Source organism: Sabethes cyaneus, chromosome 3, assembly GCF_943734655.1.
Source record: "Sabethes cyaneus chromosome 3, idSabCyanKW18_F2, whole genome shotgun sequence".
Lineage (NCBI taxonomy): Eukaryota > Metazoa > Arthropoda > Insecta > Diptera > Culicidae > Sabethes > Sabethes cyaneus.
Genome location: NC_071355.1, coordinates 160,174,787 through 160,195,379, shown reverse-complemented (window position 1 = coordinate 160,195,379; position 20,593 = coordinate 160,174,787). Strand labels below are relative to the sequence as shown.

The window sequence follows — 20,593 nt, the reverse complement described above, 5'->3', positions numbered from 1 at the left end:
ATTAATTTGTTTGCAATTGTTCTTGTTGTAACTAATCCGGAAAGAAACTTGTCTGGGGCCCTGAACGTGAATATGGTCTCCGAGAAACATGAGAGAATCCCAATCGCTGGTTTGTCGAATGCTGATTTGGTTTTAAATAAACTATTTAGAAAAAGCCTTGTTGCAGTGCCCCAAGGTACACCAAAATATGGGACCATGTAACATGTGGCCTCGATCTGTGAGAATCATGAAATTACGAATGATACCAAATATTGAAACATAAAAATGTAATGATCATTTTAGTGGATTACGCATTGCTGTAGACCTTAGAGAAATTAATAAACTTCTTTAGTAATTTTATTCCAGTAGACGAAAAGGATGGTTGAAGAAAGTAAATGAAATAAAGGTATTTTATAGCACCTTTAGAGAGGGACAAAACATAACGGGAAAAGAGCATAGTAGCAACACTTACTTTTCACCAAGCTAAGAAATCCCCGAAAAGAAGATGTATTGAAATTTTGATTTGGTTCACAGCTTATGTATTTGTTTCTTATTGGAAAATATTGGCCTCATATTTTTTCATTGGCCATTAGGTTGCACTCTTCTTAGTTAGGGTGGTCTCACAAACTATAATTTATGCATTGAGACACTTTTTTTCTGAAAATTTTTGAACTGATTTTAATGGTTTTGGTAGGAAATAAAAGATATTTTTAATGGTTTTTTTAGGGAAAATATTTGATTGACACAATTTTTTTTTGCCATGGAAAAACATTGGAACATCATTTTACCATTTTTTAAGCAGGTAAGCCATTTTATATTGCCAACAACGTTTATCTTTGCTAAAGACAAAATCAGGAAATAGAGTAAGGAGGGGTAAAAGTGCGATGCGGGTAAGAGTGCGATTCAATAATTTATCGGTGCAGATTCCGAGTAAATTTTCTACATTGGCATGGATGAGTGACAACTTTGACAGCTTGAATCTAACGAAAACTTTGGTTGCTTACGAAGCATTGTTACTGAGTTATGTTCAAATGTTATTTTAGGGCGGTTTTAATGTAATTTTTCGTTATATGGCAAATACGATATCAACAGGAGGATATTACTTATTGAAAATTTGTAGCAGCGTTTTACATCACACACATATCTGTTTTGAAAATACGGCGAAAATAATTTACAAAATATATTTCGCTTTTCCGCAATTTAATCTAAACCCGTCAAGCGCCTTGCGGGGTAAAAGTTCGATTTAGCTAATTATGTAAAGTTTTAGGCACTATATTACAGATACTAGAAATGAAAGATCTGCAGAAAACTGTGTGCTCTACAGATGTTGGCCGAAGAAAAACAATGTGTTTCCGCTGATGAAACAAAAAACAAACGTTTGGAAAAGTTTCGATCTAACGGAGGCTGCAATACACCAGCGCACAATAGAAAAGGTGCAAATTCAGAATATTCCTTACCGAAACATAACGCAGATTGAAGATAATATGGTTTTGTTAGCTACTGCTGGGCTAATTTCATGGATTCTAACTTCGAACTTTTGCCCCGCGGTATTCGCACTTTTGCCCCGCTAGTGGGGTAAAAGCGCGAATCTGCACTTGATCAGAAGAAAGAAGAATTTATTTTGCAAAACACTATTACCGCAGATGATTTATAGTTGAATATGAAGACATTGAGTTACTGCATCACTATAAAATATATTATGTTGTTGTCCTTCTTTATACCTCACGAAAATTGATGACAACTTCAAGCATCGCACTTATGCCCCGCCCTACTCTACTAATTTTTTGGTCAATAGGCTCAAACTGCGAACCTCTTGAGGAGTCAGGTCATAAGTTTCGGTGTACCTTATAGTTTTTTTTTGTCTGCTTGACAGAAACCGCCTAAATCTAATAAAGCTTTTCGCTTTAGTCGACAAAACTATTAAGCATAAAGATTGCAGACAGCTTTATTAACTTGAAAATATATAGCCGTGAACAGAAAAGGCAGAGTTTTACTGTCATATTATCCTGATCGAATTTACAGCGATTTACAGCGACCATTATAAAAAAACGAAATATAATACATTTTCAGCAGTTTTCGTACCTGTGCAGCATATGCGCATTAAATTTTTTCGTGCATATTGGAATAAGCGGTTAAAATTAATGAGCCATAAAAATTTTGCAATTTTTGAGAATCAGTCGTTTAAGAAGAAATGAGTAGTCAATAACTTTTCGTCGGAAAGCCCACTTTCGGAAGCAGTTTTTGGGTCCAAGACAGGGCTCTGTTTTTAGAAACATATTTATCGCATTCTTCTTGCCAATTTAAGCACAGAGAAGATATTTTCACGAACAGAATTGTTGTTTCAAACAAAAAACTGCTTTTGAAATTTACAGAATCAATGACGGCTCATTTCTCCAACTAAATAATTAGGGGTACTCACGTAACGCTTGCTACGTTGCGTATACGACGTATTGCGTATTTATACTGCCACTATTCACATATCAGTTCCATCTCTATAGAAACTGGGACTGTCATGCGAATAGCGGCAGTATATACACGGAATACACGGTTTACGCAAAATAGCAAGCGCTACGTGAATACCCCTATTATATTTGATGGGCAATCTGCGGTTTGATAAGTCAGCTTTGATTGGTGCGCCATATTGTATTGCTACGCTCTACTTCTAGTATGTTTATAAGAGATGTGTCGGAGCCAACCAGTTTTAATGTGGTACTATAAGCAACCTAAATAAATTTGCTTTATTAACAGTTTTATTATGGTTTTATAGCTAGTTATAAGTAGTTTTTGACTTGTATCATCTCGGTATTGCATAAAACCATGATAAAACCAGTGGTAATGATTAATATCGTAACCTTTAAAAAAAATAAATAAAACTTTAGAACTGTTACTTGGATTTTCTTCACTCGTTCGGAAATTGAGAAATCATGGAGAAAATGAGAAAATGTTTTCAACTAAATTTTCAAAAGCACGAAAAAGAATTTTATAATTTTTTAAAAATTTTGTTTTGGTTCATCAGCCTATCAACTCTGTCCGTATACAAAATTCCACGAAGTTATGGGACCCTCCAAAATGTCCAAAAATTTCCATCCCCATTATAGTACCCAAACAGAATGCGACAAGGCGTGAATGAGAAAGAGCAGAAAATAAGGTAAGGGAGAGCCTTTGAAGTAACGCTTATTAAGAATGTGTACCGTTCCTCTATACCCGAAGGTCGGGTTAACCGCTGATCGATAAACACGGAGATCAGCAGGAACGGGATAAGAATTATGACCGAGGGTCAAGCTGTGGAGCCACCAGTACAGGAGGAGATTAAGAAGGCAATCAGTAAGCAGAAAAACGGTAAGGCTATTGAAAAGGACAGTATCCTGGCTAACTTGCTAAAAGCGGGGAGCGAGCGGTTGTACAAAGGCAATCCACCGGATCATTGTCACAATCTGGGAGGAAGAACAAATGCCGGAAGTTTGGTTGGAAGGCCTAATTTGTCCTATTTTTAATAAAGCACATCGACTCGAGTGTAAAAACTATCGATGCATTACATTATTCAATTCTGCCTATAAAATGCTTTTCCGTTTCCTGTTCTGTAGACAACAAGCGAGTAGCAAGCTGGTTTTCCTGAGGTTCGCTGCACGACGGATCAAATGTTTACCCTACGGCAGTTACTTGACAAGTTCAGGGAGTACAATTTGCAGGTTCCTCACCTGTTTGTGGACTTTAAGGCGGCGTACGATTCAGTCAAACCAGAATAAACTGTGGCAGATAATGCCAGAACATAGGTTTCCGACGAAATTAGTTACGCTGATTCGTGCGTCAATGGATAGATCAAATTCATGCGTCAGAATGCTTTGGTGACGTTGGATGAATTGGGCAAGGCAAGGAGATGCACTCTCTAACCTGCTATTCCATATTGCCTTGGAAAGTGCAATACAAACGTGGAACAAACGTGGAAAGGAACGGAACTATCATCAGAAAATTTTACATGCTTCTTAGTATTGCAGATCAATCAACCGTAGAGCAGTGGAAGATGCTTTTGAGCCTTTTAAATGGGAAGCAGCGAGATTAGAACTTTTACATTTTTTAAGCCCACCAAAACGAAGTACACGGCTGCTGACAGAGAACGTGGGTGACTAAATGGTGCTGATGCCGAGATGGAGCTGGATGGGGGACAATTTGTAGTATTGGAGGAATTCATACACTTTGGTACGTTCGTGACATATTTATTTGATCTGTGAACATGTGACAACGATGTAAACCGAGAAGTGAAACGACGAATTGCAGCTGCGAATCGGGCTTTTTACGGATTCATAACCAGCTGAAGTACCGTAATTTGTAGTTTGAGGATGATGCACGTTCAACTGACGTTCGAGGAGACTGGAGAACGGCAGCCCAGGACCGACAGTACTAAATAGAAGACCATAATTCGGCATAGGATCGATAATCGAGAATCGATAACGGACCGTTGTCACTGAAGTAAGTAGGAAAGGGGAGCAGGGGTATAAAAAATTGTTGATCTCTTATTACGTAATATATAAATAAAGCTTGCTTCATTTAGAATTGGAACAAACTTTTGCTCATATTGTGGCGCTCTTGGTGGACGGATTTGGAAGTTCTTGGCGACCACTGATCGGAAATTTTCTCTAGCTCCACCTATGTACTTTTGACATTCCGCAAAACAACTGCATTTTGTAAACAAACAACAAAACGGCTTCCAAAAGAAGGGAAAAATTGTGCACAGTTATTTGGATAATCCATTGTGGTCTGCATCTAAACTAGCTAAACAGTTGAAATTGCCCAGAAATACCGTTTGGCGCGTTATCAAACAATATTAGGAAACATTGACGACGATTCGGAAGCCTCAAGCTAATCATCGGAGTGGAACTGTCGATCGGAAGCTGCGTGGTAAGAATTTGAAGACCATCAAGAGGAATCCCAATCTGTCGGACCGTGGCCAGAAAATTCGGTGCTGCCCATAGTATAGTACCGTGAGGAGAATTCGACTCCGGGAAGGAATCAAGTCGTATCGAGCTAGCAAATAGCCAAACCGAACCATAAAACAGAATAGTGTGGCCAAAAACCCTGCTCGAAAACTAGACGAGCGGGTGCTAACTAAATTCGACGGGTGTCTTCTGATGCACGATGAAACCTATGTCAAAGCTGACTTCGGGCAAATGCCAGGTCAAAAATTTTACTTGGCAACGGCTCGGGGGATGTTCCAAGCAAATTTAAATTTGTTTTTACCGACAAATTTGCACGAAAATTTCTGATTTGGTAGGGCATTTGCAGCTGTGGCAGAAAAACGAAAGTTTTCGTTACAAATAAGACAATGACGTCGTACCAAAACGAGTGTCTCCAAAAACGAATTTTGCCGTACATTCGATCCCACCACCATCCCATGATGTTTTGGCCAGATTTGGCAAGCTGTCATTACAGCAAAGTCGTTTAAGAATGGTATGCAGAGACAGGGGTCCAGTTTGTTCCGAAAGACCTTAACTCACCCAACTGCTCCCAGTTCTGCTCTATTGAGGAATACTGGGCAATCACGAAAAGGAGACTCAAAGCAAAGGGAAAAGTTGTCAAAGATATCAACCAGATGAAGGCCTGGTGGAATAAGATAGCCAAAACGATGAACGAAGAAAGTGTGCGCCGCCTAATGAGCCATATTACAAGAAAAGTTTGAGAATTCCTTCGAAACCGTGACGAATAGTTTTATCCGTATTTTTTCTTAAAAGTATGTAGAAAATGCTACATTAGTGTAAGAAAATCTTGAATTCAAAAATAAATAACTGAAATACACGCATCACTAGACACAATCGCGGACAAGACACTTCTAACTCTTACAAAATGTTGTACGTTGCACAAAAAATTTATTTGTTAAATACACGCAATTGTTTTTGTTCCAATACTGTCTGAAGCAATCTTTATTCCCGGAATATGTTACTGTTGCTAGATACAGGTGATATTGTGGGGCGATTTCTTGTAATTTTTTTCTTTCTAGCCTCTCCGCGCCCATTGCGTGTTTCCCGAGAAAAATGGACAAATTTTCGACTCGCGGAGTCATCTTATACTTTTCAGCTGTGCATTCTGTATTGCTAGGTGCAAAAAGAAACAATAGCTAGTCTCGTAAAATTAACGGAAAGAAGTTTTTTATGTCTGCTAATTGTTGCAAGTGACCCCGGCTAAGTACATGTCTTCGAAATAATGTGGTAACAAGCAGGATACATAAAAATAATCACCGTCATGAATTACTTTGTTTCCTTGCAGTATACTTGACTATAAAGAAGTTATGTTATAGTTTTTTGACCAATTGTGGACGAAACGAACATTTTCCAGACGAAAAAATCACAATAAATGTTCAAAGATTTTTCAAAAGTCAGAAAAGTCAAGCAAAGCTAAGGGTTTATACAGTCTTTAGATATTACCCTTCTTTATCGACAGACTACAGTACAGGAAAATTACAGGGCCAGCTCAACGATCCTGCTGACTCTATCTAGCAAGCACCGCGTAGCCGAGATTCGAACATACGACGACTGGCTTGTTAGACCAGCATCGTATCTCGAAGCTAACTGGGCGGTAAATCAAAAATCAGCGAAATATGAAAAAATCAACATTGCAGTTGCTATGCCTTTAATTGTTTATAAACAAGTTTCAGTAATTGATATAAATAAAAAATTGAAGTAACAGGTCATAAAATACAAAAAAATCGACCGATGTAGTGTTGTTCCAAGTTACCCCGCTATTGCAAGTAAAAAGTGTAAAAAGGGTATTAGAATCTTTACCCGTATTCGACAAGAGAATCACTAAAACTTTGTTCCATCGCTGTAGTATCAATCCAGTTTCCAAGGCTGAATCTGGGCATGAATTCTCGACCGTGATACGGTAGGTTTCCATCCCCGGACGAACCAAAACGGTTCGCGCTGAATCTCTACGATTTCTCGCATTGGAATTGTGTGGTGGGATTCTGAATAAAATTCGTACAGAATGCCATGCTTTATAAAACCAGGATTCTTGTATGAAAATCCAACAGGTGAATTCTCAGGATTCCTGCAACTTGGTAAGGGAATCTCCTTTATTATGAAATAGAAATTCTCAGGATTCTGAAAGCCGGAATCCTGTGTGTGTGTGTGTTGGTAAGGATTGTTTGATAGTTCAATTGATTAAAACCTTTTTTATAGCCGGTTAAGGTTAACCCTTCTAATTGTCTAATCGTCTGTTTCCAGCTATTTTTAATCTTCTCAGCAGGGAACTTAGATAATAAAAAAAATATTCCCGAGCGTCTTAGTAGATAATGAATAAACGAAAGAAAAATTCTGTGGAGTTGTTGCGCACTATCTGATTCACAGGTTTGACCGCAATCTTTTTCAACAAATCGAATAGTCTCAAACCAAGTGATGACTATATATGACTACATTAACCCGCGTAGTATGAGTGAATTTTGTGACTGGCACTAAAAGGTGAAAAAATTGCATTTCCTGCCGCTAATGCTTGCTCAAGCTTGCGAAAAATTCTATGCTTTCCATCTGTACTCAGTCCATCGAACCACAAATCAAATACAACTTTCTAAATTACACTTCCGTCAGATGTCAGAATAGAAATTTTTCATCGCTACCTCTTTTATAGCCTGTTACCTAACATATTTGAAAGCAGAAAATGGAAAAAAAAACCTACCATTGGGTACAAGCAGCTTATGAATATGACAAAATATGTAGTATTTCAATTCTACGTATGCTTTGTAAATAGAAAACTTATCTTTCGTTTATCATGCCTTTGCATCTTATTATTGAACAAATAGTGTTGATATGAAAACACCATTTAACCTTCGACCGCAATACTTAAGACCGTTGTAGCCAGCCGCCTGTTTGTACACATTATGCAGCGCGGTAAGTGTAAATTTCACAGATCGTGCACTCGACAAACATTAGGAGTGCAAAACATCCACCTTTACCTAGTATCACATACACAATAAAATCAGTACAAGAAAAAAAAATAACTCCCCGAACAGTGCACTGTAGTGGAACGTTTAGTTTGTCAGCGGCAAGCTGAAGTAGGAGGCACACGTAGCGTCACGTTGCGTTGCATGAAACCCATCTCATTAGAGGCGGTGATCAATTTTGTGCAGCGTTATATTACTCGATCAATACAATCGGCCCCTTCTTGGTTCGCGAGTCCCTGAAGACGCCGAGGGAAAACAAGGGGTTACTGACGTTAATCACTGCGCTTTTATGTCGCTGTTTTATTGATTCCACTTCGTTCTCATTATTTATTGCTTTCGACAAATAGCGATGACAGACGGTGGCTCCTCGGTGTTGATCTGCGTTGACCTAAGCGTAATTCGACTCGAACGGTAGGAAGGGCAGAACATTCAACATTCGGTATTGTTTATTTACCATATCAGGAAGTGAGTACGGAATACTGGCCGGTGAAATCTATTCCGTCTTGGTCAGCAGGGACACGATTCGGTTCTTTTTCGCCAGATCCGATCGGCTGTACTCCTCCAGCGACTGCGACAATAAACGATAAAACAGACAGGTGAAGTTAACATTAAGATCTTCATTAGCATTCTAGCAGATTTGTGGTCTTTTTCGAACACCGTCTGCGGATGCGACAAGTGTCATAAAAACGACAGACAAGCAGTAACAAAATGATTCTTTTTTTCTTCTTCTGGCCAACTTACCGCAATGTCGAAATCTTTACTTAGCACAGCTTTGGCATCAGGATTCTCGTGGGTGACGGTGACTAGTGTTGGGTAGATGACCATGTCGAATTTCTTCGGTAACTTGGTCAAACTCTTGATTATCACTGACGACTGATCTGAAGTAAGCCGATCCTGCAAAGATGCAATCATAGAAGAGTGGGGGTTTAAAACTTAGCTGAATTAGGGTATATAAAATAGAATAGTGATCCAGAAAATGATGACTGATTTCAATACGAGATTTGGGAGTCAAGTAGCTTGATACCAATTAACTTATATCCGGTATCAAATTTTTATATGGACATGGCACATGTCTTCTACTATGGGGTTTCGTTATTGTGTTCATAGCATTTTTGGTTGTTGTTCGTCGTCAAACAGGTCGAGGTTTGTGCCTAATAAGTAAACTGTTTTTGCAAGAAATATTAAACATTATATCTACTTTAAACAAAATAAAAATTATCGCGGAGAGTCACCGTATATTTTAGTGAATGATTATGGTGAGATGAGTCTTGCTAAACAAACGTGTAGAGAGATTGGTTTGTACAGTATTTATAAACGTAGAAACTTTGATTTGTCATGCACAACTGAAAAAGTTTGCGGCGACATAGATAAGGACCCTCGCCAAACGGTTCCAGAGTTGTACGACTTATCCATTATTAATGAATGCCTCAAATTCACGATAGAACGATCCAAACATAAGCGATATAGGCTCCGCATGATTGGAAGGTTATGGCATCTGCTAGAAAAAGTGAAAAAGGTTGGAGTTTGTTCTGCGCTAATACAATGGCTTCGATCGTATCTTTTAAATCGAGTGCTCTATGTAAAGATAGGAAGTCAGCAAAGAAAGCAAAGCCTAGGTGCTACATTCCGTTATCGAAACTTGACCTTCTGTTTTCATACGACAGACTTCGCAGCCAGCTGTTAGAGTGCAGGACAATTGCAGGGCACCAATTGCTACGATCCTATTGACTCTAACAGCCTCTCCCAGTCGAGATTCAAACATATTACGACTGGCTTATTAGGCCAGCGTCATACCTCGAAACCAACTGGGAGGAAGTCAGCAGCCAGCAGTGCATATTTCACGAACCTCTCCGGTGTTCCACAGGACAGTAATCTTGGACCATTGCTCTTCACGCTGTTTATAGACGACGTTTCATTTTTGCTCCCGGAGGATTGCCGATTGCTTTTTGCAGACGACGTGAAACTGTTCAAGATTGTCAATGGTACTGACCTGCAGAAGACTGTGTGCTCTTTCAGATATTGGAAATAGCAAAACAGCGTCTAACCGTGGGTAAAAGGACAAAATACGGTTGGCAGGCTGCAGTACACCAGAGATTCACAGGAAGCGCGAGAATTGTGAATATTTTTGTCCGAAATCTATAGCAGATTGGAGATATTCCGGCTTTGTTAGGTAGGGTAATAAGGGGTAAGAAGGCCCGGCGGGGTAAGAGGGACCTCATCGATTTCGCCAAGAAATCCTTAAATTTTCTACAAATGCCCCAGTATGTTTTGTTTATTAAACTATCTAAACACTTTCGAGATAACCTGTGGCACTCGGCCGTATCCAACGTCAAAACTAGAATCAAAACAAGCTTTTCGTTCGCAGTGTTTTCATGCGATATAATTTCAGCAGCAACAAATTTAAGGTTATTTAAGCAAAAAAAAGCTTTGTATTTTGTCGATTTTCTTACCACTGACTATTGGGCAATTCTTGTTCTGTGTGTGGCGGAAAAGGTAAATAAAATAGTACGGATTGAGAGATAAAAGCAAAATAATGTAAATTGTTAACTAGGGGTAAGACAGGTCATTTTTCACGGGGTAAAAGGGCCATACGTCATAGTGCTTATAATTGCCTGAAGTTCTTCTGTTTAGTGTCTTAATAGATTTTAAAAATATTGAATGAAAAAACCAACTTTTTTCCTGTTGAATTTGACTAACTTTTTTATTATTCTGACAGATACGCATTTCGTTTACGACAGTGTCTTTTTCGAAATAGAGTACACTTGCAATAAAAATTATTCCTGAATCTGAGATCATCCTGTCTAACACAGAGCCTCCCACGTCAAAAGAAACCAGCAAGTGCCATTCAAATTACAAAATCAATGTAAATTTGGATCTAACGGAATCAAAATTCGATGATCCCAAGTCACTTAACGGCTCATTTAATGTGTTGCCTTCTTTGCCTTCACATAAAGTGAAGTGTATTCAAAGAGTAAAAGTCCTGCTGACATATCAACAAAATAACGCCAAGAAAAGAGTAAATAAAAACCAGTGGAGTAAAATAACGTCTACCGCCATCCGGGGTGAGATTGTGCCACGGGGGTGAGATTGGGCCAAAAACCAAAAATGTTTACTTGTGAAAATTTATTATATCTATAGACACTGGTGACCTAAATTCAAACTGATGATGAACATAACATATTTATTCATAACTTAGAGTGGAACACAGATAAAATTAGCAAACTATTTAGCCCAAACAGGGCTTCAAAGTTCGCGATCAAAAATACTCGGAAATAACGCTTGTAAAAAATGTCCGCCATAAACCAACCCAAACAAGAAATCGCATCAACTTGCTATTTTGAAGGTAAATAAATTAATCATTTACAATGTATTGAAAGGTTAATATGCGTTGGATAAGTTTTGATTACGAAAATAATATTTTTCGAAACTTTGTACTTTTCGAGCTTCATGGGGGTGAGATTGTGCCAAGCCATAATGATCGATCCTATTTGTGGATTTCACATACACAACAAAAATACGTCAGTATACACCAGTACACTCACATTTCTTACTATTGGGCACAATATTTTGACAGATTAGATTGCATCATCCATTTTAGAGCAAACAGCATCATATGTCTGCTGAATAATTTAAACTAATTTTTACTTTTTCTCTGGAAATTTCAGATGCTTTGAATAAACACTCTAATATACGACGAATATATTATGCCGTGTATAAACTGCAAGTTTTAAGGAGGGAGAGGGGGGTGGGATGGGCCACATGTTCCGCGGCCGCGGGTTCTCGAACGAAGTAATGGTTGCTTTTGTTAAATGATCAAATAGGTATGCCACCTTAGGATACACGCCCTCCATATATTTGCCCTTTGTTAACCATAGAAACGCTACTGGCTATATAAAGGCTGTTCATTGACTACGAACTCATTTTTAGTTATTTCAGACCTCCCCGGGTTATTTTTCGTTCACACTTCTTGTGTGATGCGTTGTTTTTGGCCGACTCCCTGCCCCTAAAAGCCCACTTAGTTCATGGACGGCCCCATACGAGCTACTTTATACTGATATTTATGTATATTGTTTATAAACATGCTAATGTTCACTGTTTAGGTTTTTAGCTCAATCTTTTTTTTGGCACAATGTCACCCCCTAGAAGGGGTAAGATTGTGCCAAAGTTCAAGCACTTCCAGTAAAATTAGGTTTCATTGTAACTAAACCATCTCTACGGTTGTTGTTAATTGAACAATTTAGTATATATTAACAGGTTTGAAATTAATTTAGTTTCTAAATTGTGTGTATACTAAGCTAAAGAACAAAAACAAATGCTTTTTTGGCACAATCTCGCCCCGGATGACGGTACTCTTATTTTCAAAATTGAACTAGTAGTAAAATTCCTTCTTTTAGCAGGTCTCTAAATTAAACTATACCTTCTTTTAGCATGTACCTAAAATCCCTTAAGAACTTGTTCTTACTTAGTTAATAATATTGAAATTGTGTTTACAACTCACAGAAACCTTCAAATCTGCCACAATCCGCCTTACTCCGCCATGGTCCGTCTTACCCCTTTGGTGGTCCTTCTTACTCTGCCTGGTTGTTAACGAGTAATTTTTAGACGTTTCGAAAATTGATGAAAAATCACGGAAAAATAGACTAATTAATTCTTTATATAATTTTTAGTGGTAGATAAATGAACGCTTTTCCATGTGTGGAACAAGAAAAGGCGAATTTTCGTACTCATTTTATGCTAGTAATTTATTCGCTTAGGGGGCCCGTCTTACCCCGTCTTCCCCTACTACTGCGCTAATCTTATGGATTCATATTTCAACCTTTTGACTCGCGAATAACGCAACTTTGCCCCGAATCTTAAAAAAATATTGTGCATAATACTAATACCAGATGGTTTATAGTTGAATGTGAAGATACTGAGTTGCTGCATCAATCTGATATATAAATATGGATTTCTGTCTGTCTGTCTGTCGGGATGTTCCTTATAGAATCGAAAACTACTGAACCAATTGGCGTAAAAATTTGCATGTAGAGGTTTTTGGGGCCAGGAAAGGTTTTAGTGATGGTTAGAGACCCCTCCCTCCACTTAGAGGGCGGGCTCCCATACAAATGAAACACAAATTTCTGCATAACTCGAGAACTAATCAAGCAAATAGAACAAAATGTGGCATGTGGGTGTTTTTGGTGACAAGAATTTACCCTATGGTAAATTGAGACCCCTCCCCTCTTTAGAAGGGGGGGCTCCTATACAGATGAAACACAAATTTCCTCATAATTCGAGAACTAATCAAGCAAATGGAACAAAATTTGGCATGTGAAGGTTTTCGAGGACCAGAATATTTTCTATGGTGAATTAGGACCCCTCCCCACTTTAAGAGGGGGGCTCCTGTACAAATGAAAAACAAATTTCCTCATAACTCGAGAACTAATCAAGCAAATGGAACCAAATTTGGCATGTGGGTATTTTTGGAGACATGAATTTTTTCTATGATGAATGGGGACCCCTCCCCACTTTAGAAGGGGGGGCTCCTATACAGATGAAACACAAATTTCCTCATAATTCGAGAACTAATCAAGCAAATGGAACAAAATTTGGCATGTGAAAGTTTTCGAGGGCAAGAATATTTTCTATGGTGAATTAGGACCCCTCCCCACTTTCAGAGGGGGGGCTCCTTTACAAACGAAATACAAATTTCCTCATAACTCGAGGACTAATCAAGCAAATGGAACCAAATTTGGCATGTAGGTGTTTTTGGAGGTAATAATTTTTTTTATGATGAATTAGGACCCCTCTCCACTTTACGAGGGGGCTCCTATACAAATGAAATACAAATTTCCTTATAACTTGAGTACTAATTAAGCAAATGGAACCAAATTTGGCATGTGGGGCTTTTGGGGGACAGAAATTTTTTCTATGATGAATTAAGACCCCTCCCCTGTTTAGGAGGGGGGGGCTCCCATACAAATGAAATTCAAATTTCCTTATAACTTGAGAACTAATCAAGCAAATGGAACCAAATTTGGCATGTGTTAGATTTTGGAGTCTTGAATTTGTTTTATGATAGTTAGAGACCTCTCACCCCTGTGCACAGTGGTCCAAACAGCGAAATACTTGATCGTTTGATATAGCGCTGAAACGTGAAGTTTTTCGCATATAGTGTCTTTAGGAACATTTCTTTGTATAACAATTTTATTTTTTGTTTGAGTAAAGTTAATTCTTAACTGCTTGTCAATTCGTGTTTTCTAATTAAATAGACTAAAAAGTCATTCCAAGAAAATTCGGTCTTCTGTGACTGTTGTTGAAATTCGGTCATTTGGATTTCGGCCATTCGTGATTCGACCATCTGTGTTTCGACCATTTGGTACCAGCCCATTATGAGTGGGATCTTTTGAAAAGACACAAATCGAAGGTATTGAACAAAATAGACTTAAGTTAGTTATTTGGAAGCTTTTCTGTTATTAATTGCATCAAATAATTTTCAGTCTACATTCATTTTCAACTCGAAAATAGGCGAAAAAATTGCTGGTAACTCAACTTGTTAGAAAGAGATTGTCAACATAAACAAAATGGCGTTTATTGCATTCGAAGTACATTTTAATTGTTCGATAAACATGACTGCGAAGGATTTTTAAAACAACTATAACTTTTGAGGATACAAACAGATACAGTCAATTGACACTTGATTTTAAAGGTTTTTTGTTGTACTTTTAAGTAGGAGTTGTTTGGTCTGCCACCATTTGCCACCTTGGGAAATATTTAAGCTCAAAGTAGTACTATTTTTCATCAAAAATGCTCAAAATCTCCGAAACTGCAGAAAATCACTTATAATAGTGTTCTACAAAAACGTTGATTTTAGCAAGATAAACAACTTTTTAGAAGACTATGAACACGTAAAAGTTGACCAGAATAAGTTAGGGTTTAAAAACTGTTTTAAAGGGTTTGTCCACGAATAACGCTTCATAGACAATTTTCATGAAGAGATACAAGTATAGTGTCTTTGACAAAGTTGTTTGCATTGATATTTACTACAACTTTGCCGAGAGTACCAAACCTGTATCTAGAATGTACGAGAAAATAAATTTCTTATCTCACTTTTAAGGGAATTAATCACCCAAAGATTTCTCTCACAAGAAGGGGCTTGTTATACCAAGAATTGTTCCTAAAGACACTACATGCGAAAAACTTCACGTTTTGGCGCAATATCACACGATCACGTATTTCGCTGATTGGACCACTGTGCTGTGGTAGGGGGATATGGACTCTCATACAAATAAAACAGAAACTTTTGCGAAACTCAAAAACTAATCGAACTCGAGAAATTCCAGACTCTTCCATAAAACATTAGTCAATAACAAGACCACAAAAACTATGTATAGTAACACTAGATCATTCAGGACGTGACGGCCGCGAGTGTTGCCGGCGACCCGCCGTCAGAAGCGCCGCCCACGGGGGGAGGCAACTCCCCGCAGAAATCACTACTGTCTAGGTTTATTTGTTTTCCTAGGTCTACCTGGGTTTCCTGGAACGAGCGACAGCGAGTAAGGACAGGATCGCGAAATGGTACTTTCCACAAAAAAAAAAATTCCGTGAAATGGTACATTCCGCTTAAGGTTTTTTGCAAAATGATATTCGGCGAAATGTTGTACAATCATGACGAATATTACTATCCGCTTTCTGGCTATGCAATGAGGGGACAGGGGAGTTGTTTTCTACTTTACTGTGAGGAAAAATTGCAAATTTGTATATTAAACTACCCATTCCTGGTAACTAATAAGCATTAACATAAGCAGCAAATCAGCGTATCTGGCATTTTATAATGCACGTTGTTATATATTAGCTTTTTGACTGCATAGGTGTTGTAAATTGGCATTCAAAATTGTATTCAAATTCTTCATGTCGGTAATTAGCTGTAAATTAGCATTGTCAGCACTATAAAAAGGTTATCAGTAAAGCAGCTGTATATTTTGCCAAAATAGCATTTAAGTAGCATTTAAGGCGACTTAAATGCCTATTGGCCTACAATTGAATAGCATTGGTGATGCTTATTGGTTAACTGGGATGCTTTCATAGTTACGTAACTGCCAAAATGAATCATCTAAGGTTGAACTCCTCAGAAACTTGCAAAACTCGAGATTATGACAAAAATCATCCGAGATTCATGTTTTATGTACAACACAGGTTAATTTGTGGCAATACGAAGTTTGTCGGGTCGGCTAGTATCAAATAAATTTAATTGTCAAGCTTCTTTATATCTCATGAAAGTTGAAGACAACTTCAAACGTCGCCGTTTTGCCCCGCCTTACTCTATATGTCAATCCATCTAATCAGTGCGAAATCTTAAAAAAGAATAGATTTGATCACATTGAAAAAGTTGTAAACTTTAAACAAAAACTGTCGAACTTGTACAGAAATCCTTATGCAGTAGTAGTACTATACACTGCCGATTTCAGTTATTTTGCGTTAGACAAACAAATAGCAACATAACATGACAAATAAGTAAAACCAAAAGTAAAATCATTTCGCAGATATCTTTCAATCATCGTCACGACAAACTGAGCCGCTGCTTCCTTCACTGGTACTCCGTACTACGGTACTCCACATCGTTAGATTATTGCAATTTGGCAGCATAAACACGAGCCGAAAAATCTCAAGGCGGTAAAGGTAGGTACATGTACGATGTATCCTATTGTTTGCCGTTCTGTGCCCTATATTTACCCATCGACGATAATTGGCAGTTTTCAGCGGAAAAAGTATCAAAATATTTTGCTGTAAATTTTGAATTATTTATCATCCATAGCAGCATCGGAATGAAAAAGGAATGGTTTTCCTGTGTTGGTGGCTGGTGGCAATGTGTATCGTATTTTGACTGCTGGTACTTGAGGGCTGGTTTCTTTATGTGGGTACAAAGTAAACTTTTCAGGTTATTTGAACTGAAGGATACTAGGGATGGCCGCTTTGACAAACGAGTCTTCCGATTTTTTTTGCGCAAAAGTATTCTATATGTATTTTGTCGCAAGGATTTTTACTATTACATTATGAGGAAAGCTTTAGAGTGACTGCGAAATAAAATAAAAAATGGTTCAAGATTCCAAAAGACGCAAGCTACAGCCTAATGGTTCCCATCAGAGAACCGTGGAAACTTGAGCAACACTACAGCCCCTCCGCAAAATGATTGCGCCGGCTCAAGGCTGTGCCGGGCTTCGGTGTTCCACATAAAGGCCGGAAGATGGCATCGAAAGCAAACTACAGATAATGATACGTTTTGTTACGACGATATGACTGGTGCTTTTTTGCGGCTCCGAGCTACGGCAAAGCAACATAAAAACCAAAATCAGAAAGATACGACCCCGCTGATAGGAATCGGGGCTGGCGAGAAGGCTCGAATCTGGCATTTATTTTTAGAGGAATGGCCTCGCGATGCAAAACCGATGTGCGCTGGGAGCCGAAAATCCAAATCAGCATTATTCGGGTTACACGGGCATGGCGAGGAAAAGCGGAAAACATAAACTAACTAGAATACACAAGTCATAAAAGTAATTTAGATCAGAAAATCATTGCGGCAAGCGGTAAAAAGCTAATGGAAGAAAAAATTGGCTGCCAAGCGAAGGAGGCGCGCGCGCATTCGGAAGAACAAAAGGAAACTTGAAGGTTCGTTCCCTTTGTGGTTGGCTCGGTTTTGCCGTTTCTTCGATTCGTTTCTACCTACAGACAAGTGGCTGGTCGTGCCACAAAAGCATAAAGATATCCACCATCATAACTAATCTAACTAACCTGTCTCGGAAATATGGTTGCAACCGTCCATAAGAGAAAAAATGGCGTCTTTGTAACTTCTGAAACCGACACCCCATCGGGTATCGAAAGCAAGCGGGACGTACCTGATTAATTTTATTATTGGCACAAAAGAAACCTAGCGTTGCTATTAAGTCGATTATCACAGCCTGGGTTTCGCCTTTCTCCTCCGCCTTGGGCACGCAGTACTGCAGTAGGATGCTGACCACGTCTAGGAACTTGAACGAAAGATTCTCCTCCGTTAACACGCCCTGTAAAGCAAAGGAAATTGGAAAAGCAAAGTTATTGTAGTTTAATTTAATCTAGAACATTAAGAAAATCATAACGGACTTCATTTGCAGTTGCAATCATTATGAATTTTATATAACCAGTCATAATCATAATAATAGTTTATTATAACAACAAATTAACAAATATAAAGCATAAAAATGCACGGTGGCTGAATCTAACGACCCATAGCAGAAGTGTACACTTCAAGCAAACATTAATCCAGAAAGTTTAATTCCAAATTGAATTACAGATTGATACAGATTGTGGCGTGAGTGAAATCCGCAAGGCAAAAAGTGAAACATAAGACCGAAAGACCTTCGTACCGATGATATAAGATAGCGCCGAAAGAAAAATATTTGCAGAACATATTGCTTTTCGTACTCGAATCGAATATTGCAGTTCATCACAGCAAATAAACACGAAAAACATAGAGATGTGGATCTGAAAAAAAGTGGTTTACTACCTTATAGCTCGATAAGCTGACTTCGATGATTAGATAATTTATTCTTACGTAAGACGGAAAACAGAGCCTGCAATAATTTTTTTTAAACCAACACAAGAAAGTGCGTAAATCCAGATATTCTGAAGCGATTGTGAAATTCACGGGAAACCCACTATAGTCTATAATTGATTTTTAAAAAGTTTACTCTCCAAGCGCAACTGATTTGAAATTCAATGAGGTCATCTTCAAAAATCACAACCGAAACAAATCTCTGTTGTTTGCAAGTTGTTGCCGTTTTTCCAGCAGCAACCCAAAGAGACACACTGTATCTGACTTGTTGCACGCTTGTTGTTCTACAAACAAAGGGTAAAACCCGCTTCCCGCCCATCCGGCGTCGTCGGGTGATATCCTGTCAGAGCACTTTGATTAAAATTTCAAGCAGTGTTTCAACACTTTAGTAAATATTATTCCAAGGAGCAGTTTTCAATCAGATTCACCGAGCTGGAGGAATTGCCTACTTTGGGAAAGCGTTCGCAGTTTTTTGCCGGATGTCAACCTTCTTTGCGAGGTTGACCACCGAAAATTGTGTGCAGAAGGTACAGTGTTTACCATTTCGATATACTCAGTAGATCAGTTTCTACTGAAATGACGAAATCAATGATTTTTACCACAAAGAAACTCAAGTGAACAGACCCTTTTGCGCCGAAAGAATGTTGAATTTTTTGAAGTATAAAGAGGACACCCAATCAACTTATGAGCAATATTGAAGAAGAAAACACGCGAAAAATTAAAAAATGCACGAATAAACCATGATATTGTCGTACGTAGTAGAACAATTCAGCTTTGGAAATGAAATGAATTAGTACAGGCCGCATACTACAGATAAATTTGTCTCTTTTTACTAGTTTCACTAATCTGTTTACCAAATTAAAGAATTTGTTACATTATAATCGTTATTATTCAGTATAAAAAATCAGGTCCAATGAAATCAGCCAAACACTTATATCTCTATAACGCATTTCTTTGCAAATACTTTAGATTCAGAGCTAAAAGTTTTTTGGTATGCACTTTTAAATAGTACCTGAATCGTTAAAATTGAAAATAAAAATTGCTTTTCAAGCTGAAGACGACCAATCCTCAGCTCCACATAATATTGAACAGAATAGCGAATAAAATTTGGTAAGTGGAAATGATCCATTAGAGAGCATAACTTCCGTACACAATGATAAGAATTGAAAGCTTGAAAAGCGAAATGCTCTTTGCTGACAATGTTGGGAGAATATTAGAATAACAGATATGAGTAGGATAGGACTAGAAGTCGCGTTCCGTTATGCAAATTTTTCAGTTCGATATGATTCTGCGAAGAGCACATTTATTTGTTTTTGTTCTATTTGTTCAAAAGCATAATCATATATTTTTATGGATATAGGTTTAGTTCCGAGTGAATGGGAAAGTTAATCAGAGCCACTGAATTCCCCATGAGAATAATTTAATGAAAACAAATAAGATGGCGAATGACCCTTTGGGTTAAAACCACTCTAAAAAAAATAAGGTTTACATATCGAATTAAATGAAAAAATCAAAAGAGTAATAACTTTATTAGACAGAGATGAAATATCACATATAAGACGATATGCACACTGGCTAAAGGATGCTCTGGGCAATCAACTTATTGTCCTGCTTCCGATAAATGTTTGTTAGGTAATCTTCTAGTATTCAAGCTATTTTTGAATTTTTGACTTTCGTACGAAATAAATTATTCAAATTAACATACTAAATCAAACAACGTATTTGAGAATACACTGAAGTCTCTTTTTACGCGAATTTCGTAATTTACGCGATTTTCGGAATTTACGCGGATATGCTCAAAACGTCTATTTTTTCGCGTATTGTTGAAATCCACAGTTTTTTTACGCGAAATTTTGGTTTTTTTTACGCGAACTTTGGAATTTACGCGGTTTTTTACGCGAATTTCGGAATTTACGCGTTTTTTACGCGGTTTTGATTTACGCGGGACGAGTCCTCCACGTAAAAATCGACTTGAGTGTAATTTCATGTAGAATAAGGAGGAGTAAAAGTGCGATGCAGGTAAAAGTGCGATTCGATGATTTATCGGTGCCGATTCCGAGTGAATTGACTACATTGGCATGGATGGGTGACTACTTTGACAGCTTGAATCAAACGTAAAC

At 38.0% G+C, this 20,593-nt stretch overlaps 1 protein-coding gene across 1 annotated transcript in view; it reads right to left on the bottom strand.

Annotated features, from left to right (window-relative positions):
• Positions 1-2,882: 2,882 nt before the first annotated feature.
• LOC128741779 (S phase cyclin A-associated protein in the endoplasmic reticulum) overlaps positions 2,883-20,593 on the bottom strand; it is a 97,485-nt gene continuing 79,774 nt past the window's right edge. The window contains exons 12-14 of the mRNA XM_053837813.1: positions 17,779-17,943; positions 8,648-8,800; positions 2,883-8,474 (exon numbers count right to left, since the gene is read on the bottom strand). Of these exons, the coding sequence (XP_053693788.1) occupies positions 8,400-8,474; positions 8,648-8,800; positions 17,779-17,943 (393 nt within the window). The 3' untranslated portion in view covers positions 2,883-8,399. The remainder of the gene's footprint in view (positions 8,475-8,647; positions 8,801-17,778; positions 17,944-20,593) is intronic.